At 42.3% G+C, this 23,241-nt stretch overlaps 1 protein-coding gene across 1 annotated transcript in view; it reads left to right on the forward strand.

The window, feature by feature from the left end:
* Exoc6 (exocyst complex component 6) overlaps positions 1 to 23,241 on the forward strand; it is a 126,993-nt gene that overhangs the window by 1,234 nt on the left and 102,518 nt on the right. The window contains exons 2-5 of the mRNA XM_060388852.1: positions 17,521 to 17,692; positions 18,853 to 18,900; positions 19,032 to 19,122; positions 20,757 to 20,802. Coding sequence (XP_060244835.1) covers positions 17,521 to 17,692; positions 18,853 to 18,900; positions 19,032 to 19,122; positions 20,757 to 20,802 — 357 coding nt within the window. The remainder of the gene's footprint in view (positions 1 to 17,520; positions 17,693 to 18,852; positions 18,901 to 19,031; positions 19,123 to 20,756; positions 20,803 to 23,241) is intronic.

Below are 23,241 nucleotides of genomic sequence, written 5' to 3' on the forward strand. Positions count from 1 at the left end.
AGCTGTGTTACCTTCAAGCACTCAATAGGCAGGTTACATGTTTTTATTACATAAAGTTCCTGCTAGGATATGGGAAGGCCTCATTAGTTCCTTTTCTTAATTTTCTTTCTTTTTGTTCCCTGTGAGCGTGTGCTTGAGTGTTTGAGACAAGATTTCTCTTTGTAGTCCTGGCTGTCCTGGAATTCACTTTGTAGACCAGGCTGACCTTGAACTCACAGAGATCCGCCTGCCTCTGCCTCCCAAATGCTGGGATTAAATGTGTGGGCCACCAATGCCCAGCTCCTTTTCTTAATTTTCCTGCGTGAATCTTTTCATCAGATTTTACATATGTAGTAGTAAAATATGAATCAGACTCAAGGAAAACCTTTTGACATCTGGATTCCGCGGAAGGACCTCTCCAGTTTCTTAGGACAGCCGTTCCTTAACTTGTTCATGGAGCGATTGATTTGTGACTCGGTACTACATTTGTTTGCCACGGATTGGGAAATGGTTTTTGGTAGCTGCCCAGCCAATGAAGGTAGACTAGAAAATGAGTCCTTATTTTGGTGTGTTACCCCGTGTCTTCAGGAGGCTGGAAACCAAGTCCCTTATTTGGATCCTAGGAATGACTCAGACAACAGAACTGGCCATCACCCCATAGAAGCAGCACGTAAAGTCCAGCAGTTAAATTATTATTATTATTATTACTTTTTTTGAGACTGTCTCTGTTAATACCCTGGCTGTCCCAGAGCTCACTGTGTAGATCAGGCTGGCCTCCAACTCAGAGAGATCATCTGCCTCTGACTCAGGTGGTGAGATTAAAGGTCTGTGCCACCATTCCTGGTCAGGTTTTAAATTATATACGGCCTAAGTGAAATTAGGAGTTTTTCTTTTTCTTTTTTGGTTGATTTGAGACAAAGTAACTATGTCTGTACTCGGCCTGTATTGAGCTTGCTAAATAGACCAGGCTGGTCCTGGGTTTGTAGCATCTTTCTGCCTGTTTCCTAACTGCTGGGTTTACAGGCTTGCACCACCACGGCGGTTTTTTTTTTAGAGGGAATTTAACACTAAAATATTGGTTGAATGTGGTGGGCGTGATGCTAACACTTGGGAGTCTGGCACTCTTAAAGGCCTGTGCCATCCCCCTCTTTCCTACACTTACCCATGTAGGATGGTTGGGTGAGGCATTCCAATATCCTGACGTTTGTCCACTAGAGAATAACTGTACAGGTTCCTATGGTATAGCCTTATTGGATGTCAGTGTTACTTCAGATTTTTTTTTCTTGTTTAAGAACAAGATTATGGATAGAGCTGTGATTCCTGCTGTAGCCTTGCTGAGTTCTCTTTATCTCACCAATTGGATGTACCTTCTCGTATCATCTGAGCAGGATCTACTAGAACAAAACAGTAGAGGAAAGGCGAGCTCTCACTCTCTCTTTCTCGAAATTATTTTTATTTTATTTTATGGGAATGAGTGTTTTTCCTGCGTGTATGTCTGCACTATATTCAAGCCTGGTGCTAAGGATGTTGGATCCCCAGGAGTTAGAGGTACAAACTCCATGTTGTGAATGACCATGAGGGTGCTGGGAATTGAACCCGGGTCCCATGGAAGAGCAGCCAGTGCTTCTAACCAGGGAGCCCTCTCTCTAGCACCTGAGTACTCTCTTCTTGTGCTAGAAATGGATCTTCTGTCTTTGGATACTGGCACTTGTGGACTCCTTCTGTACTCTGGGACTTAAGTGGGGTTCTCTGTGGTTTCCAGGCCTTCTCCACAGAATTGTATTCCTTGTCCTGGCTCTCCAGCTTGCACAGAGCCTGTCATGGCCATTCTTGCCTTCTAGAATAGAATGACCCAATTCTTCAATATGTTCTTTTTCTATTTCATTTCATCTTATTTCCCTCCCTTCCTCCCTTTCTCCCTTTCTCCCTTTCTCTCTCCATTCCCCCCTCCTTCCCTTCTTTTCTTTTTCTTTGAGGATGGGGTCTCACTGTGTTACCAAGATTGGTTTCCAACTGCTTGGGCTTAAGTAGTTCTTCTTGGTAATTATTTTCAGACATGTTAAAAAAGATTCAGCTTATTTTAGCACACACTTGCCTTTTCGTCATCTTAAATATTATTAGAGAAATGCTAACTTATTGGTCAGCAAGAACGTGGTTAGGAAAACCTTAGCATCAGCCTCCTGAATGCTGGGATTACAGTGTGTGTTACCATGTCCTGATGTGGTATTGATTTTTTTTTAAACTTTAAATTTAACTTATTATGTTTGTGTGTATGTATGGTGTGCCCCCCATGTGTGTGAGAGTGTATGTGTGTGTGAGTGTATGTGTGTGTGAGTGTGTGTGTATGCCTGTGTATATGTGTGCGTATGCACAGGCACATGCCATGGATGCAGAACGTTTTGCATTCCACTTTTATTTGGATTCCGGAGCTTGTTCTCAGGCTGTCAGGCGTGCGCAGCAAGTGCTTTAACCTGCTGACCCATCCTGCTGGTCTTCACTTTTTAAAGCAGATATTGGTAATTGTAATCCGTATAAGCAAAGGCTTTTTGGATTTTTCTGTAAGCTTTTAGAGCATGAGGGAGAACAAAAAATTGAGAATTACTTTTTAACTTCCTTTTTCTTTATATTCCTTTTTTTTTTTTTGGCCTCAAACTTGCTATGTAGCCCAGATCAACCTGGAATTGACTGCACTCCTCTTCCCTCAGCTGCCTGAGTGCTGAGATTACAATGATTGGCCACCAACTCTGGAAAAACACACTTTAAAGACACGTAAAAACACAGTGTGCCCTCTGTCACTGTTTTTCCTTGTGTGATTTTAATTATGGTTATAATTTCAATCTTTAGCCAATGAATATGTTTCACTACAGCGAGACTGATAAAGCTCACGAGCACACGGCCTCCTGAGGCCACGAACATCCTTTGCACACTTTCATGAAGTGGAGAAATAAACACTTTGATTAACTCTCCTAGCTATAAATAAAGCCTCTGCAGGACATATAAAAAGGAGAAACAAAAGTGTGTAATTTGGTAGTCAGTCTTCTAGTATTCTGTTGTGCTCACCAGTCACACGATTGAATGATTGTTCATTAAATATCTAGGCTTTAAAGTTTCCTGAAGATCTTGGTAATTATTTTCAGACATGTTAAAGAGTGTCAGAATAATGATTCAGCTTATTTGAGCACACCTGGTTACCTTTTCATCATCTTAAATATTATTAGAGAAATGGTAACTTATTTCTTTACTTTTGTTGGTCAGCAAGGACATGGTTAGGAAAATCTTAGTTGACTAAAACAATAAATAAGAAAGAACTGATTTTATTAAAAAAAATGTCAAACCAGGGTTGTTTGCCAAAGTTCTGCTCTCATGTAACCTTGAACATTTAAACACTCATGAGTTAATTTTCTGAAGGAAGTTTTTTGTTTGTTTGTTTTTTACAACCAGCACATTTAATGTAGTGAAAGACCAATTTCCAATTTCCTTATTTTCATGGAATCTTGAAGAGTCCACTGTTACCTACCTCAGCCTCCCGAGTGCTGGGACTAAAGGTGTGTACTGCTGTGGGTGGCTTTCCAGTTCTTTTAATACTTACTGATGTCAGTAAGCCGGCTGGGACAGTGCCCCTTTAAACCATGACTTGAAGATGTGAGTTATCAAAGCCCTCTAAAGATAAAGCGTTTTTACAGACACAGCGAGTGGTGAAGCCCAACAGTGTACAGACTGTTGCCCCGCCCCCACCGTACACACATGGAGCAAACAGAGCAAAAACAGCTTACTGGTCCAGATGCCAGACCTATGTCTTTAGTGGATATAGAATCTTTAACCAAATTCCTGAAGCATCACGGCTCCTTGCTAGAAATGCCATGGTTGTTCTTTCCTTTTATTAGCCAATCTCTTTTCTTCACATCTTTTAGCCTTTGTGTCTCCTGACTCCAACACACTGAGAAATTCTCAGTTGATTTTCAAGTCTGTCTTCCATCTCGTCCATTCTTGGCCAAGAATAAGGTCTCTTTTACTTCTCAGTTCATGCTTGGTTTTGTTACCGGTTCCATAATTTTGAGAGGGAAAGGGACCCAGTTTGATGGAAAAAAAAAAAAAAAAGAAAGAAAAGAAACAAAACCAAAAAGCTGGTAACACTTTGAAAGGTTTTTGGAAACTTCTGTGTGACTGCATTTAAAGTACCAGGCATGTATCCTTTCCTTCCTCTGGAGCAGGTCTCCTGTCCAGGCAGTTGGGTACCTCATAACGTTGTGCCACTATTGCACCGTTAGGAGCCTCTTGCCTGGCAGGTTGGCATTACGGTTTGTAGGGTTCGTTTCTGGCAGAGACCGCTGGCGTCTTGTCTTCCCTAGCAATCTGTACAGCATGTTCCGGCAGTGTAAAAGCTAGCTGGTGTGTGTGGGGGGGCTTCCAGTCCAGTGCCAGCTTGCAGTCTGGGTAGCTTGCATCCAAGTTGTTGTCTTCAGTAGCAGGGTCTTATTGTCTAGTTCCACAGTGTAACCAGGAGGAATGGGAATAGCCTTTCTTACTTTGGAGGCTCTAGGTGTCCCCTCCCCCACCGGATAAAGAGGCACCCCGTATCTAATTCTGGAGTTTGTTTGTTAAATAGTGGATTCTAGGAACAGTGTTATCTTGCCATGCAGGCTGTCTCGCTAGAGTTTTTTTTTTTTTTTAAACTTATTTTTTAAATTGGCTTACAAGGTAGTAGGTTCTGTGTGGCTTTTTCATTCATCCTTCAGTTCACATTGAACCTACTCCCTTTTCTCCTGTCTCCCAACCCCCATCCTGATTGAACTTGTCCACCTTTAGTGTTCCCTCTCTCTATTTTCAAATTACTTATGTTCTACTGGCCACTCCCCCAGTCCCTGACTACAGGCACTCCACGTTCAATACATAATCCTAAGGATTTAAAGCGAGGACCCACTTACTAGAGACATCTGTGGATTTGTTCTCACGGGTTGCCTTGCTTAGTATAACTTTCCTGGGGAACTTGACTACTGTTGTTTAGCTGAATCGTCATGGCACGGAACTATAGTCTAAATATACTCATAGACAGATGCTCCTCTCTTCCTTAATCAGGGAGGCTTCTCTTTGTAGTGACTGGTGGTGAGTGACGAATGTTCACAATGCTTAGAATAACTGATAGTTTAGTGCTCAGCCCTAAGATGGGCATATTCGTAAAGCTCAGGAAACATTGTAGAAGACAGGGTGGAAAGAATGTCGGGGCCTGTAGGTAAGGAGAACAGATGGGAAATACTTGAGGGCCTGTCGTAGGAACTGCAGACATGATCTTAAAGCAGCTGGGGGGTGCCTAAACTGGGCCTGCACGGAGTTGGACCATGCAATAGCCAGTCATGGATCAGGAGGCGCTAAGGGACTCTGCTTTTCTCTATTGAACTACTGGCTACTGACCGATTCTGGGAGAAGGAGGTATGTTTCTAGCCCTGTGTCTTAGTTTTCAACAAGCAAAGTAAAAACATAAATTTAAAGTAGTGTATACTGCAAAGCCAAGTGTGTAGCAGGCCACGTCACCCAGTGTTTCGTAAATACACTCTGCACTGTTCACTCAATGACAGACTCAGCTAACTCATTTCTTAGAACATAGCCTGTGACTTGGGGGTATACAATGACAGTTTGTTTAGTATGCACTGAAGCTCTGAGTTTGACCACCTAGCCCAACAATGGTTGTCTACCAATGGCAGGCCTAAGAATCCAGTAGTTCATTTAGTTCACGAGGCCGGATGTCTCAGCTGGCCTTCAGTGTGCTCCAGAATCACAAAGAAGTGGGCTCTAATGCCCGAGAAGGGTATGCTAGCGAGAACAAACTTCATTCTTCCCCGTCCTTTATGCAGGCTGCCAGCAGAAGGTGTGGCCCAGGTTAAAGGTGTGTCTTCCCACCACAGAGATCTGCATTAGGAGTGGCTCTTCCCATTTCAAATTAGTTAATTAAGAAAAAAAAAAGTCCCTCATGGGCGTGCCTAGCTATTTGGATTTTAGTTAGTTCTGGATGTGTAGTCAAGTTGGCAGCCAAGAATGGCCATCACTTGGGTGACTGGGGACATGCCCAAGAAGGGTGCTGCGGGACCCTGACCCCTTCCTCTTTCCCTTCCTGGCTGATGAGAATAGATTTGTTCTTCCATGTTTTCTATCACAAACATGAAGTAGTGACCTCCCAGACTGAGCCAAAATAAACCCTTCTTTTTATAGTTAATTATTTCAGATACTTTTTTTATAGTGACAACTAAGTAACATACATACACACTCACATACACTCACACAATGCTCTCACACTCACATATACTCACACTCATGCTCACATTGACATACTCACACGTACATGCACACACACTGACATATACACACATGCACAACACTTGCACTTACACACACTGATGCCCTCCAACACTCACACATACACCGACACACGCACACACACATCTCTGCAAACACTGGTGATCCTTGTGCTTCTACCCCCTCTCACGGCCCAGTGCTGGAGATTTTATCCAGGGCCTTGAGCAAAGGAGGCAAATGCTCTCTCACTGAGCTACATCCTCAGGTTTGGATGCCAGTTTTTGGTTGTAACCTTAGTTAAAGTTTTATCAGTTGCAGTTAAATTGTTGAGTTTCTGTCATTAATTCTGTTGGGTTTTGTATTAGTTTTTGTGTTCCTGTGATAAAATAAGACAAAAAGCAATCTTAAGGAAGAAAGGCTTTATTTTAGCTTAATGGTTGCAGAGGGACAGAGTCCTCTTGGCAGGGAAGGCAGTGGCTGCAAGAGCAGGAAGCTGGGTGATCACATTTTACCTCCCACACAGGAAGCAGAGTATATCGACTATATTCTGTCCGTCTGTCACCTATGTATCATCCATCCATCTGTCTTTCTGTCATCTGTCTGTCATCTATCATCCATCTGTCTGTCATCTATATGTCTGTCTGTCTATCTTTCTACCTATCATCCGTCTGTCATCTTTTTATCTCTCTGTCTGCCTATCTGTCTGTCTATCTATCTATCTATCTATCTATCTGCCCATCCATCCATCCATCCATCCATCCATCCATCCATCCATCCATCCATCCATTATCTATACCAGGCTGCCCATATCCATTATCTATCTATCTATCCATCCGTCCATCCATCATCTATACCAGACTACCCATATCCATATCCCCAAGCTCACCCTAGTGATGTACTTCCTTCAGCAAGGGTGCACCCCCAACGTTAGCACCACCAACAGTGATCAAATGTTCAAAAGCAGGAGACAATCCAGGAGGACATTTCTCATCTAAACCACCACAGGCTTGAGAGAAAGAGAGAGAGAGAGAGAGAGAGAACAAGAGAGGCAGAACGAGAAGGGGGAGAGAGGAGAGACTGACTTATGGTGCTGTAGCCCAAGTGTTGGAAACAGCTAGTAGGAGGAAAGATTGGTTTGGCTCATGGTTTAAAAGATTTTAGGCCATCGTGGCAGGGAAAGCAAGGCAGAGCCCATCAGTCCATTGCAGTAGGAGTGTGTAAAGGCTCCTCCCATCCTGCAGGACCAGAGAGTGAGACAGGAACCAGGTATCACCTTCAGAGCCCCACAGCTGTGACCTGCTAGGTCCCTCTATTAAAAGCTGCATGTATTTGTTGGTGTTGTTCATGTGGGAAGCGGGTGCACATGCTACAGCATATGTGTAGAGGGCAGAGGGCAACTGTGTGCAGTGACACCCTCGAACTACCTTCACACGGGCCCTGGGTTGTCGGGCTTGTGTGCTAGTGCCTTACTGCAGAGGGCTCACCAGCCCTTGGCTCGACAGGAGGTTCCGTAGCCCCCGAAGGCATTGGGCCTGTGGGGGACAGTTCAGACACAACCCGTAATACATAACAGTGCAGCTAGAAAAAGTCTCATCTTACATCGTAGATTTTTTTTTCCCCTGACTTAGTAGTCTGATGCACAAGTTAAACAGAGCAGGTTGAGTATTTCTAATCCGAAAAATCAGATCTCCAGAATGCCTCCGAGTCGGAGACTTTTGAGCACCGGCATAATGCCACAAGGGGAAATCCCACACCATGGTTTGTGTTATGTGCAGTTACCAAAAATAGTGCTGAGTTATAGCTCAGCTCTGTGTAGGAGTGTGAAGAAATCTAAACTCACTTCGCGGCCCTGTCTGTAAGATGTGCTGTCTATAGTATGTGCGAGTTTCTCAGAATCTGAAGGGAGAAGAGATCAGGCATGATTGGTACCGAGCAGTTTGGACCGCAGCTGCCTAGCATGCAGAGTCGGCATCCCTGTCTGTCTTCAACTGCCAGGGGAGCTTCTAAACAACTGGTTTTGCCCTGGCTGTAGTCGTATATTCTAAACTCTCCTTATTACCGTTTCAGAGAAATTCTGCTGTTTGAATTGTTTTTGTTTTTCCTGTTGACACAACAGTTTTAAGTAGCACAACAGTTTTAAGGTTAAAAAAAAATGATCCTGAGTTTTGGGGTATATAAATATCAGTGTTACATCTTTGTTTTGAAAAATAAAGATACAACTGCTCTTGCAATTGGGTTCACAGGGTCTTTTCGCTGTTTTGTTGAGAAACTGATTCTTTGGTTTTTCAAGACAGGGTTTCTCTGTGTAGCCTTTGCTATCCTGGACTCACTTTGTAGACCAGGCTAGCCTCGAACTCACAGAGATGCACCTGCCTCTGCCTCCCTGAGTGCTGGCATTATAGGCGTGTGCCACCATGCGCTGCTGAGAAGCCAACTCTTTAGCACATTTCGACTTAATTGTAAACTAATGTTCTTGTGAGGGATTTTGGCAGTGTTATAGTTCAACTGTGAAGCTATTTGGCAAAATGCATGTTCAGTCTGCCCTACATAGCCTGATATTTTTGTTGAATTTTCTAAACTGTTCTAGGGAACAGTCTCTACCCACATGCATTAATCTACTTTCTTGGCCTTTAAATTAAAATGGTTTTAGCAATTGTTTATTCTAGAGGACAAACAGAATTACATGTGTTGGGTGCTTCCATTTCTCACCGTTTGCATTTTACCAAGTAGTACAAAAGTCAACGGGAAGAGACCCCTGTTTGGTCAGAAATGTAAAAACAGGAAGGAGGAAGTCTACTGGGAGTCGGTGTTGGCTGATGACCCCTTCATCCTTCCCATAGAGGATGCTCATTACTGAGCGCGCTGCCATTACCCAGTGTTGCAGAGTGTGCCAATGCCAGTCCTACGAGTATCAACTCTGGGAACAGGAAGTAATGATAACTAATGTTAACTAATGTTTCCTGTACATGGGGATAGGGTACTATTGGTGAGAACAAATTACAGGAACCCCACACAGTGGAACACAAGTACAATTCAGCATCAGAGATTTGGGAAAATATCCCTTCATTTTTTGGTCTTTGCTTCTTCGGGATGCTTAGGCAAGCCAGGTAACCCTTATGTATCCCCTGTTCCAGTGTTGCAGATGGACAGAACCAGAGGTTCAGTCAGCAGCACCTCTTACCTTAAAGGGGTTGGTGGAGTATGTTAGCTCTGTTATAGAAAAACAAGTTGACTATCTCAAATTTCAGCTGGACTTGAGGAATCAGGCTGCCATTATCTTATAAAGCACTAAAATTGTTTTGTTAGGTTTATGTGTGTTTTGCCTGCGTGTGTATTTTGCCATGTGCGTGGTTGGTGCGGCGAAGTTCAGAAAAGGGCTTCAGATTTCCTAGAACTGGGGTTGTGGATGCTTTTGAGCCACCGTGTGGAGGCTGGTAGCCAAACTTGGGTCCTTGGTAAGAGCAAAAAGGATTCTTAACCTCTGAGCTTTGTCTCTAGTCCCCTTTACAAAGCATTTTAAGAGCACACATAGCAAACTAGATAAACAGTTTCGTTCAAATGTATAAACAACCGGTGTTTTGTAAACAAGAAATCCTTTCCAGGATTAACAAAAGCAATTCAATCTTGTGTTTATAGAGCTCCTCCCACAAAGTTATTAGAAACTGTCAGTTATTCTGCAGCCAGCGGATATCTTGCCAATTTTAGGATGCTTTGATCGGTATTACTATTACTGTTGTTATAATAATTTTTAGCAGGATGATATTACAGTTGATTTGGGGGAGAGCATGTGGAAGCTTGATGGCATCGTCAGCACTGCAGTCCTGGGGGTGTTTGGTGCAGTCTCCCCATTCCAGCTTGCCTGAAGAGCCTTACTTGTAGATTATCACGCTGTGCTTCCAAGCATTTTTTAAAAATATAATTGCACAAATTGGCTGGCGAGATGGCTCAGCCAGTAAAGGCGCTTGTTGCCATACCTGGGTTCAACCCCTGGAATACACTCGGAGCAAGGAGAGGAGCAAGTCTCTCGAATTGTTCTCTAGCCTCTCTGTGTGCACCGTGGCATGTGAGCATGTGTGTGCACATGCATGCATATCACACCTGTGCATGCACACGTACATATTATAGTAAATACATAAAGATGAGGTAGATTCAAAGCAGATGCTGCGACCCATAACCAAGCCTTTGGCAGAGTGTAGGGAATCATATGAAGGAAGGAGGAATTAGTATATCCTAGAGGGGACAGGGAGCCCCACAAGGTCCAAATATATCAGGGCACAGGGGTCTTCTATGAGACTGTTTATCCAACCAAGGACCGTGCATGGATATAACCTACAACCCCTGCTCAGACATAGCCCATGGTAGCTCAGTATCCAAGTGGGTTCCCTAGTAAGGGGGACAGGAATTGTTTCTGACATGAACTCATGTCATGCCACAGATAAGGAAGACCATTGTAACCATCCTGAAGATACCTGACAAGCTAGGGTCAGACGGAAGGAGAGGAGGACACCCCTTCTCAGTGGACTCAGAAGGGGGCAGGGAGGAGGTGAGGGAGGGAGGATTGGGAGGGAAAGAGGGAGAGGGTTACAGCTGGGATACAAGTGATTGTAGAAAATTATTTAAAAATAAAAAAATATTAAAAAAAAACCCCAGGAAACACACACACACACACACACACACACACACACACACACGAGGTGAGGTAGATTAAGCAGCTCATACCTCTGTTAGAAGGTTTTAGTTATTTTACTAATCCATGATTTTAGTATCATCCACACACAACAGTTAACATGAATAAATCATAAAGTAATCTGTATGTATTTAATGCTGAGGTAGAAAATGAAACAGTCTGATATTCAGTTCATTTAACTAAAGTGCTGATTTCTTACCAGCTTCTGGTTTATATAATACACATACTTTTTATATATTCATTTTAAACTTAAATACTGACTTTAATATGATGCTTAATAAAATTGTTTTTATGTGTTTTTTTTCAGTATGGTATGCTTACTAAATGCTGGATATTGTGTAATACATAAAAGTTTATCCTGTGCCTTTCTGGCCACACAGGCTTGAGGTTGGCAAATTTTTGTTGTGATTAAAGTTTCATTTCATTATTTTAAATGCTTATTTTAAAGTAATGAGTAACATGATAAAATAGCTCTAAGAAGAAAAACCTAGCCAGGCATAATAGTTTGTACCTTTAATCTCAGCACTGGGGACGTAGAGGCAGGCAGATCTATGCATTCGAGGTCAGCCTTGTCTACATACAGATCTCCAGGACAGCCAGAATTACGTAGGGAAACCTTATCTCAACAAAACAAACAAACAAACAAGACACAAGAGAGAAAGCTTGTTTTCGTTTTGGTTTACACTACTCAAATGTCAGATCGAGTGTGAAATTCAGTCTTGGATGCAATCAGGATGCTGAGAGCTACTTGCTGGTGAAGAGTGCCCTCTGGTGACATATTTTTTTTTAAGATTTACATTTCTTTTTACCTCACAATTGTGAATTGAATATAAAAATGGAAGACATCATCAGTTCTCAAAAAGTTGAGAAGAAAAAAATACCCTAAACAAAGCTGGTGGGGTGTATGAATACAGAAGACAGTCCAGACCTTGTATAAAAGGTGTGAGAAAGTTCCATGTAATGGGAGGGTGATCTGGTGTAACTGTAAAATCCTGTCTTGAGCCGAAACCGGAAAGAGCGGTAAGATAGATGTTGAGGCGTAAGTAGGATAAGGCATTCTTGGAATTGTCCCCCCCCAAAAAAAAATTAAGTAGTTCTTGAGCAAATGTTTTGCTCATTTAAGTTAGATGGAATCTGATATTTGTTTAAAAGAAAATAATTCCAAATCATTTTTTTTAATGAATAAAGAGTTTTTCACCCACATGGCATCTTCACTATTCTAAGTAAAGCCTTACCTCATTGTTTCTTTTTAGTCATTCCTAAAAATCCAGAGCCTTAAGTGTGTCTGAGAAGACTTGTAGTTTTCTAGCTCTGGCTCCAGGGTCTCATGTGAATTCTGAACTGCTTCCGAAGAGCCAGCACTACTGAGAGACTGAATTGCTTTCAATCTGTAATAATAAAGAATGAAAAAACTAATTAAATTTGAAATGACTTAAAGAGGAATGATAGTTATTTCATTAATGTGAAATACTAAATTTACATTAGAAATCTATTGAGAACGGCAAACTGGAAGTTTAGCTTGAGTTGGCATCTGAAGAATTGGTGAGGACGTAGCCAGCATGGCTGTGATGACATATGTGAGCACAGCTTTTATTGCTAGAGATGCAAATTAAACCTAATATGTTACTTGAGTAACTGGCAGAAATGCCCTGTGGCTGATGTTAAGAGGTAGGAAAGGGAGTCCCAGGCCTCAGGGAGATGAGTGCCTCCTACAGTCTTGTCAGAGATGGAAGTAGTAACATTTTGTTCGAAAAGATTATAGAAAGATTTGACACCAAAAGGTGAAAGTAAGGTCTCTAGTGCCCAGAGATCCCTGAAAGTGATTTCCAGGTTTCTAGCACGTGGGAGTCCTTTTCCTTGATGGGCTCCTTTTGTTTCTTTCTTTCTTGAAAGCAGTTAAATTTTAATAAAAATGACTTTTTTTGTGTGGCCACCATAGTATCTTACCAGAACACTGCAGACAAAGGCCTGGACCAGCTAGCTCATTTGGCTGTTCATCTCACATATGCTATTAGAGAATGAAGCATTCTGGGATAGAAAAAAGTTTACTTTTACTTGAAAAAGAAACTATAGTTATTTCAGTAAAAATGGGTAATTTGTGGAATGTAGGATTAAATGCTTTGAGATTACTTTATTTATTTTAGTTTCAATGATGTTTTAGGGAAAAATTATATTTTGGGAACCAGTACATTTTATTTTCTTCCCAGATATTGTGATGGACCTACTCTTTATAGTGAAGACACGATAAAATAGCTCTAAAAAGAAAAACCTAGCTAGGCATAGTAGTTTGTACTAAAGAAACATGGTATTAGGATATGTGCTTTTGATTTAAAAAAATCCCGTTACTGGAGACAAGAGTCCTACTTTACATTTCTTGTGAGTTAACCGTAAAGACCTTTTCTTTAACGAAGGAAAACCTTTAAATACTTCTAATTCATTCATTTACAAAATGTAGCATCTATCGGAACACTGAAGTGTCTCGGCTTATCAAATTACGCTTGATAACAAATAATTTTCATGTCATCCATTTTAACAGGTAGATGTTAGTTTTCTTATTTTCAACCACTAGGTGGAGTCCTATACAAATAATTCAAAGAGGTGTCCGTGAAAGCTATTTCTCTTGCTTAAATTCCAAAAGCCTCATGGTATTGGCTGATCAAATATTACAGATTAGCTTGTATCTTCACACTTGGCTTTGATGTATGAAATATGGGAAGATGAAGATGGATTCTCTCTGCACTTAGAAAGTTAAACTATGTTCAGGAGACTGTTTCTGTATCCCTAGTTGCTAACATTAAAACATGGGGATACAGTCTTTAGTGTAGTGTACACTGTGTTTATTTTCAAATCACAAGTCTTTAAACATTTGAGTTTGCACCTGTGTTTTTGAGGATTTTACTGGGTTAGGCGTTTGGAAGGGTGGCTGACTCTTCTCTTGGCGTCCCTGTGTGTGGCACACTAACGTGCTACTCCAGTGGGCTGGAGAGATGGCTCAGAGGTAGGAGCGCCAGCTGCCCGCCCAGGGCTTTGGTTTCTGGCACTCACATAACATCTCATAACTGTCTGTAACTTTAGTCCCAGGCTACCTGACACCCCCCTCCATGGACTCTGCATTTACACAGTACACAGACATAAATGCAAGCAAAACCCTATACACATAAAATTAAAATATGAAAAGGTTTCTTTAAAAGGTATCATCTCCTTAGTGAATGTGCTTGAGTGAAGTGCTTGAGCCGCCGAGCGTCTCCCCAGTGCCGGGAGTCTGAATTGTGAGCACTCCTACATGAGACTGTTTCCAGCATTGGGTTCAGCTGCAGCTCTCATTTATCAGTGTCCTCGTGCTTCATCTGGCAGGCTCTGTCATACTCACGATTATGTGTGTGTTTGTGGGAGCGTGGCTAGACTTCTCAGTAGATGTTAGAAATCCCGAGGAATAGCTTTTAAAAAATGGGTTAATTAGAGCCTGGCTTGGTGGTGAACGCTTTAATTCCAGCGCTCAGGACGCAGAGGCAGGCAAATCTCTGTAAATTCGAGTCGAGCCTAGTTTACAAAATGAGTTCCAGGACAGCCAAGCCTGTTAACACAGAGAAACTCTGTCTTGAAAACCAAACAAATAAAAAACCAAACCAGAGCACACCAAACCAAAAAAACCCACTACCACCAACAAACTCCCCAAAAGGTTTAATTAAAGCTGTATGTCACTAAAGTTTTTAGCATAGTAGTATATTTTACACTAATATATTAAGCCAATATAGGGACCAACTTTGGATGCAAGAGTGAATAATGCTGACAGCTCCCTTTCCTGCCCAGCATGTCCCAGTTTCAGAGTTCGTTCCAGGATGGAAAATGAAGTGGGTTTTCCAGAGAGGCGCGGAGGAAACTGGCTGTTTTCTCCTCGCGTGCTGCTCCTCATTTTCTGCATTTGTGACTCGATGCTCCTAGCAATTAGCCACGCCTCGGTTCCCATCCCCTTTTCCTGCCCGCTGGCTGATTTCACCTGATGGGTGCAGCAGTGCACATCAGGGATTCCCCGCTGAGTCAGTCTCGATTGTCGCTCTTCAAAGGTGATGTTTGTGGCGGCTCTGCTGGTGCTTACCATCCCGCCCCGCGGTGCTGATCACCGTCGCTGCCCGCGAAGTCAGACAGTGACAGGTTTTACCTGACACCGGGCCAGGCCGACTAGGGATTAAGTCTTGGCTCTGCTTTTTATGGGACTTAAGCGTCAGTCTTCCTCAACTGCCTTTGAAAACTGGGCTGCTAGGAGGATGTGCAGTAGAGGTGCAGTGACTATTTAAGGAGGCCATGTGAGGAGCGTCTGTGTTCCCACCTGCGCAGCATTCGCGGCTCCTTCCTGCACCACAGCCAACATTTCACACCGGGCATCCAGGCTGCAGCCGCTATGCTTTCACTACAAGGGCGTTAGCCCCAGTGTGACTCCGCAGCCTACCGGAGTCTGAGCGCTCCTACGCCAGACTGAGTGTTTCACAGCACTGGGCTCAGATGCCTCGCTCATAGCTCATGGACCTTGAATCGAAATAGGTGGCTTACGGCAGCCAGCTGTTTTGGTTTGCTTGTACTAGAGGGGTTTCTTAGGGTGTAAGACTGTCAGTTAAACCCAGAGCAGCCCTCCATAGACTGGGATGATCGGTCATCCTCTTCCACCTCCTGTCCCTTCTCAGTTCTGTCCCTCTTTCCTCCAAAAAGAGGATCAAAGACCTGAAGCAGGTGATGGAGCTAGAACATGTGGCAACATGACATTTGCAAAGTGCGTACCTGATGTGTTAAAGAATTCACAAGGATGGGGCTGGAGAGATGGCTCAGTGATTAAGAGCACTGGCTGCTCTTCCAGAGGTTCTGAGTTCAAATTCCAGCAACCACATACTGCTTCACAGCCATCTATAATGGGATTTGATGTTCTCTTCTGGCCTGCAGACAAACATGTAGACAGAGCACTTAAAGGTAATATATATATATATATATATATATATATACATAAATAAATAAAAAAAATTTAAAGGGGGGGAGGCAAAAGAATTTACGAGGAGGCCAACATTGTTGGGACAGAATAAGTAAAAAGAAGAACAAATAGTCGGAAGTGAGGCCTGTGAGGCAACATGAAGCAAAATATATTGGGCCCTGCAGGGCTGTTGCAAGAGAAATGATTTGTGAGATCTTTTATTTTAATACGATCATTCTTATTATGCATCATGTGGCTGCTGTGTGGGGAAGGCTGGAAGGTGGAAGCAAGGTAAAATCATACCTGTTAGGACCCAGCTGCTGAAAATTTAAAGTAAGATGTGTTTACTGACTTAGACAGGGTGACTTGATGGGACTCAAGTTGTCAAGCTTGGCAGCAGGCAGCTTTGCCAGCTGAGTGTCTCACCAGCCCACGGCAGCCTTTTGACACGGTGAGGAGATGTTCTTGCTTACAAATGTGTTGGCTGCATTCATCACTGTCCTGGACCATGGATTGGATACGTAGAGATGGTTGACAAAGAGCTGGTGGCAAAAACAGAATTGCACCGAACCTCAAACAGGAGGCAGCAGCTGGGGCGGGACCACCCCGAGGTGCTGCCGGATTGCGGTGCTCACAGTTCTGCACGGTACAGAGCAATACTTACTGTAGGCCGCAGTGGGAAGGTCATAGGGCAGGGTGAAGAGAGGTGCGGGGATGAGCTTCCACTTGTCTTTCCCTAGAGTCACTGTGTGACAGCCTTTCCCCCGTCATCAATTAGTGAAGTTCCCTCAAGCCTTGGTGCCCAGGGCTTTTATTAGGGTACAGTCATGTGAATGGGGCTAACTGCCTCTGTGGATCTGGCTCACTGCCTACCTTGCTGACCTTAGCCTCTAGAAAGCTAAGGCCCCCACTTTTATAAATCTTACGATTATGCCCCTCACGTAAACAGACAAGACGTTATAAAGTGCTCATTCGCAGAGCCAAGGGCAAGCTTCTACGTAGTAAAGGGCGCCTTGCCCTTTCTGTGTCGTTAGCATGAGCTGAGCTTTGTACCACTTTGCAAATGTGTGGTCGCCACAATCTGACCCCGAACTTGAGGAGGCAAATGGTGGGGCCAGATGGCAAGATGCATATTCTAGCTATTAATCTTGAATTGTAGAATTTATGCAGTAATAATGAATAATGTATCCAAAACCGGTAATAACAGCATCCACTTCATAGGCTTGTTGTGAAGATGAAAGAGTTAATATATGGCTTTTAGGACCTATTCTGACATGTAGGAAATGTAATAAAGGTCATGAGTTTCTTCACGTATTTCTTACTTACACTATTGATTCAGTTTTGAGCCCTAGTATGTTAAAGATTTGACCCACATCTCCCAGGGCTCAGGGTTTTTATTTCTGGATACATATTTAGAGGGTTTCTGAGTCTGTGAATATTAGCGTGCAGTTATTAAAAAAAGAAATGAAGTATTTTCCCTTAGAATTATTTCTATGAAGGTAATTCACTGTCCAGTTCATTTACTTATTCAGAGTTGTTGCAAAGATTGAGTTTAATAGGAAAAACTTGGTGAACTGAGAAGTTAATTTTAGTTTTCTTCTGCTTACAGGTCTGTGTATGATGATCAACCAAATGCACACATGAAGTTTATGGAAAAGCTAGATGCTTGTATCCGCAATCATGACAAGGAAATTGAAAAAATGTGTAACTTTCATCATCAGGGTTTTGTAGATGCTATTACAGAACTCCTCAAAGTAAGGGCTGATGCAGAAAAACTGAAGGTAGGAATATGTTTGACTCCTCTTTTCCTATATGCTCATTAAATCTTCTAATACTCTAATGCATGGGCCATTGAGAGCACTTTCAGGAAGTAAGTAGTATAAGTACTTGAAAATGTGCTCCGCTACCACAGTTGTCAACACCAGTGACCGTGCTTTTTATTTAATAGACTGTCTTCACATGCAGAAAATGTGCTAAACATGTAGACAGCGAAGGGCCTATTCACACTTTCAGATTTTTTAAAAGATGACAGTACAATGGTGTTAAAAAGCTATCCTCTGATGTCATGAAAATTTACTATAAATGATTTCATGCTGTCATGCTGTTATTTAATTATATTGGAAAATTTATTTAAAAAAGTTGCTCTACCTATTTTGCCACATCAGAGGCATTATCTATTAAACTAGGCCTGGGTTTGTTCAGTCAGGATATAAAATATTTAATTATAGGAATTGCCTTGTCTATCATTTAAAGTGTTTTTCAGACAGAATGCAAAGATTGTGATTAGAAAAACCATCATATAAAGGATATTCAGATAACAAGAGACCAGACACGGCGTCATGAGGTCACTGAGCACCTCTGTTCTGCAGCTAATGAGATTTTTAATAAATGAGAATGCGCTTCCTCATACGATGACCTAATGAGTCACTTAATATGTGGGAAAATCCAAGCCGAGCTTCGGCTGCACCTGCGGCTTGAACACGTTGCTGTGGATTGAGATTTCTGTGTTTGATGTGCACCAACCTCCCAGGGTTTGCATTCAGAAAGTATGAATGTTTAATTACCGTAAAATGCAATCGCCATTTCCTACGGACAATGAATGGCACATAGACCTCATTGAAGTTATCAAAAAGGGACCAGTGGTCAATTGGGTCAGTGATTTGAATTGTTTGACAGACTCAGAAAAGCAAGTAAAGTTCAAAAATCCTGAGTAAATTTGAGAAGTTTGCCACAGAATCTGTTAAAAAGAACTGTCATAACCAATTGAAGTTAACAAAAGCCCTTTTCAATCAAAAGTTCAAGTTCAAGCTGTAGAGTTAATTTGAATTTGCATTTCTTTGTTCTGAGTTCCTCATGGAGCATGATCTGATTACAAGGGTGAGCAGTTACATCAGGGCAGCTTCATGCGTGTTTGTCTAACTAAGGTGAAATTATTTTTAAGGTGCAAGTTACTGATACCAACCGAAGGTTTCAAGAAGCTGGAAAAGAGGTAGTAAGAAAAAGATGGATGGAGGGGGAAGGGAGGGAGAGACGGAGGAAGGGAAGGAGGGAGGGAGAGAACTCAGTATATGTGGATGCCATTTAACTGTTCAAAATTGTCAACACTTCTATTTTTCTAAGGTGATAGTACAAACAGAAGATATTATTCGATGTAGAATTCAGCAGAGAAATATTACAACCGTAGTAGAAAAACTGCAGCTATGCCTCCCAGGTGAGTCAGCCCTAGGTATCATGTGATGTTTGCTGTGGTGAAATGATGTTTTGCTAATGCTATATAGTCGTCTTTACTAGGGGAGTTACAGATTGCTGTACTTGCTTCCCAACCGCACCTGTGGTTGCCTTCTCTGCTCGCTCTGTCCTCTGGATTTCTGTGAGTTTTAAAGTAAATGTTCCCATGTCACTGTTTCCTAAACACCTTTGCTTTTCCTCTCTGCCTAGCTGGCCATCTGGGTCGCCTCCCACCTCCATATTTGTCTGTTTGTCTTTTCCTCAGAATACTTTCCCTCAGGGAGAGTGTCTTTAAGTTACGTTTCTCTGGCCTTTATCTAATTTGCCTAATTTTTTACTTCTAGTTTTCCCATTGTTTTCTGTTTGTCGCTTAACAGGTTGATTTTGCTTTGTTCACAATCTCATTTTGCCGATAAGGTAAGAAAACATCAACAACGCTAGGCCTTCCCCATTTTGCCTTCCCTCCTGTCCTTTGGAAGGACTTAGTTTCTGGTCCCAGATATTACTGGGACGTCACATCATTCTGAAGAAGTAACCACTGTTTTCTTTACCTGGACATATGGTTTTAAGCTGGATGCTTCCTTTCAAGCAAAACAAAGCGGGTATATTTGATTTCTTCTTCTTCACATTGCCAGTGAAATCCATCCCAGTGTCTGGTTTAACAGACTTCCTCTTTAGGAAGCAACCTAACCCTTCATATCCAGGGAAGAAAAACACCTTGTACACTACTTACGAGATAGAAATTTAGCTTAGACTATGAGACCTTATCAACATTGACAGCAATTTGTATTGGCTAAGATAAATAATTATAGTTTCCTCACTAATGAGAGTAGCTTTTCTTAGAACTTGTAAAAGTCCACTCAGTTGAGAGCATGGTGGGCCAGGAATTTGCATATTAACCTTGAATAAATAAGATGGCACTTTTCTAAAGGCTTCAGGGTTGAAAATGCTTTGAGTGAGGTTTAGTAGTTCCCCTGCCACCGTCAGCGACCTTGGATGAGCCATGAAGACAGCTTAGATAATAAGCCTAAAAGTGGACACTGGTGGGATGGCAGAGGGCTGGACTCTGCACACGCCTTAGTGGGCTGGATCAACAGGAATCTGACCCCGGTCCTGAGCACGTGTAAATACTCACCCTTCATTGCTACATGTGGTGCTTTGTAGAAGGGTTGAGATAAACACACGTTCTTTGTTGAGCTTGTTTCCACTGTTGTTATAATTCACTCTGCCGTTAGCATTTGGTAGTTTTCTTTCTTTGTGGATTCAGTGTAAATTTCCTTGTGTAATTACAGTTGTGCTATTCATGTGGAGTCAAATGAGTCTCACTGTCACTCAGTTTTCGTTCTCTTATTCCACTTCTGGAAAGAGATATTAGTAGTTTCTAAATAGAATAATTTTTACCACGTTCCTGTCTTGTTGTAGGTGTCAGTATATACAAGTGTTCCAGCTTTATTATGTTAATGTATATGATGTTCAATATGTGCAAAGTAAATCATTTTTGTTAACACATGTAACATTTTATTTGAAAACATTAGCTCACCACCTCTTAGCATAGAGAAGACTAATGAATTTGTCGAACACTTTTCTTATAAAGCTAAAATGTTGTTTTTAATGCAGTGCTGGAAATGTACAGTAAACTGAAAGAACAGATGAGCATGAAAAGGTGAGTTAGCTTCCCTGTTGTCTTAAATAAGAATATCAATCAGCATAGGTCGACTCTGTGAACAACAGTGAATCTGAGTTTTGCTTTCTACTTTAATGTTTTTCATGCTTATCATTATCCCTCAGTAAAGCAAACAGTAGGCATTTGCTTAGGAGTCCTTGTCCTCCATAAGTGATATAAAAGACTGATAGTGTTGATAAAGGATAAGGAGGCCACTCAAAAGCAGTCAGTTTTTGTTCCTGGCATACGATACTGCAATGAACGGGTGATGCAGGAAGCGGGCTGAAGGCAGAGCACATGTGACTATGAGCTGACAGCCAGAGCAGTGGGCTTCACCTTCTGCTTTGTAATACAGACGGAGACATGACATAAGAGGTAATAAAAAAGTGGCTTATTAAAAACAAAAACAAACAAAAAGAAGTGGCTTATTAAATGCCACAGGAACCTGATAAAATGATGCTTACGGTGCTTAAAGCGAACAATTCCAAAGTAACATTGAAAAGCCAAAATAAACAAGACATGTGGGTTGGGAAAATAATTTTTCTTTCATTACTGATAAGCAATTATCATAATATAATATATACACAAACCTGTAGTCAATGAATACCTTACTTTAAAGTGCTATATCTTGAATTTCATTAAACTTTGCCCAATTTGTATTAATTTGTAGAACAGTTTTTCTTTATTAAACATAAATAAACCAGAAAAGATAAGTCTTTTGTTTATATACTATTACTATGCTCTCTTTTTGTGTTATTCTCATATTTTAAACTTCAAAAATTTTTATTTGTTGCAAAAAAAAAGAAAAAAATCCGTCTAACCGCCCCCGCCCGAAGCCCATCAGGGATTATTTCTTTGCTTTTCAGTGACCCGTTCTCTTCAAGGATCAAAAGCTTTTACTCATCTTCAGTCACTTTGGCATTTACATATTCAGTGTAGAAGTGTGAAAGTGTGTTCAAGTGACTGCTAACTGTTTTTCAGTTTAGGGTTTTATCTCTTTTTTCAATAATAGAATCATGTCCCCCAAATATATTTTTTTCTGCCTGAAAAATTGGTGCTTATGTGGAATTCTTTTTTTTTTTTTTTGTCCAGCTTATTTATTAATAAAAATCCAGTAATCATTGTTTTAGAGGCAGGCCACACCAGTAGCTCAGGCTGGCCTGGAACTCCTTTTGTAGCTTCAGACTTGGCCCTGCCCCCTAGCTTAGTGCGGGATTGCCCGTGTGAGACTGCATTGACTGCAGATTTGTATACATGTTATGTATACAAATGTATACATGTTATGTATACATGTTATGTGCCTTTGATTTCCACACTCAGGAGGCAGAGACAGGTGGATCCCTGAGTCCAAGGCCAGCCTGGTCTACGGAGTGAGTTCCAGGATAGTCAGGGCTACACAGAGAAATCCTGTCTTGAATGAAACATACCCCCTGGGAAAAAATTTTCAATTAATGAGTAGTCCTTAGTCAATATTTTCAGTCATGTTTCCTAATAACTTTTCACTTGGTAGTTTACCGTCTCATCTCCCCATCCTTCCATATCTGCCCTTGCAGCTGTCCCCCAAAGAAAACAAACAGACAAACAAACAACAAACAAATCTTGTGCCGCAGTGTGTCATGGTGTGTCCCACAGTACACCCTTTGACCAAACAGCTTTACTCGCGGATGTTTGTTGCAGTGAGCCATTGCTCTGGTTCAAGGCCTCGGGCTTCTGCCGCACTGTTGGTGCTGGATCCTCACGGAGGCTCCTCTTGATATCCCATTGTTGACCTGTGTCCTGGAGATGCTGTAGTGTTGGTTCTGGGGACTCCAGCAGCTCATAGATGAGCTAGATGTTGGTGTAGGCCAATTCAAAGCCCTGGATCTGAGCCTAGCTGGTAGCTGAGTTGGTCAGTCCACCTATGCCACCTGGGCCAGCTCTCCAGCACTGCCCAGGCAAGCGGTGGGGTCAGCTCTCACACCCTCGGGGCCAGCTCTCCCGTATCCATGCCACCAGGGCTAGCTCTATTCTGCTGCCCAGGAGAGGTGTCAGGGCACTCTGCCAAGTGCTGCAGTCAGTGGGGGAAGGGGCCAGCTCTGCACTGCTCTCAGACATCAACAGCCCCACAGCGTAGCCCAGACTAGAGACATCTGCAAGGCTTCTTTCTGGTGGTAACGTGGGCTACAGACATCGACCCAGACCCCTGCTGCGCAGGACCGCTGACCCAGACATGGCCCTCAGTGGCAGCACTGGGCTGGGACCTCACTGTGGCCTCAGGTGGCAGCACAGGCTGCTCACATCAGGCTGCTCCTCACTACCTCAAGTCTCCAGCTCCGCCCCTCTTCATTGCGCACACTCCCTTCTGCTTTTTTCTCTTCGGTCTCTCCACCACTTCTTGCTCATCTTAACGGTACCTGGGCCTCTGGGTGTCTCCTAACGGGTCATATCAGGCATTCTGCG

This window comes from Meriones unguiculatus, chromosome 1 (genome assembly GCF_030254825.1).
Source record: "Meriones unguiculatus strain TT.TT164.6M chromosome 1, Bangor_MerUng_6.1, whole genome shotgun sequence".
Taxonomy (NCBI): Eukaryota; Metazoa; Chordata; class Mammalia; order Rodentia; family Muridae; genus Meriones; species Meriones unguiculatus.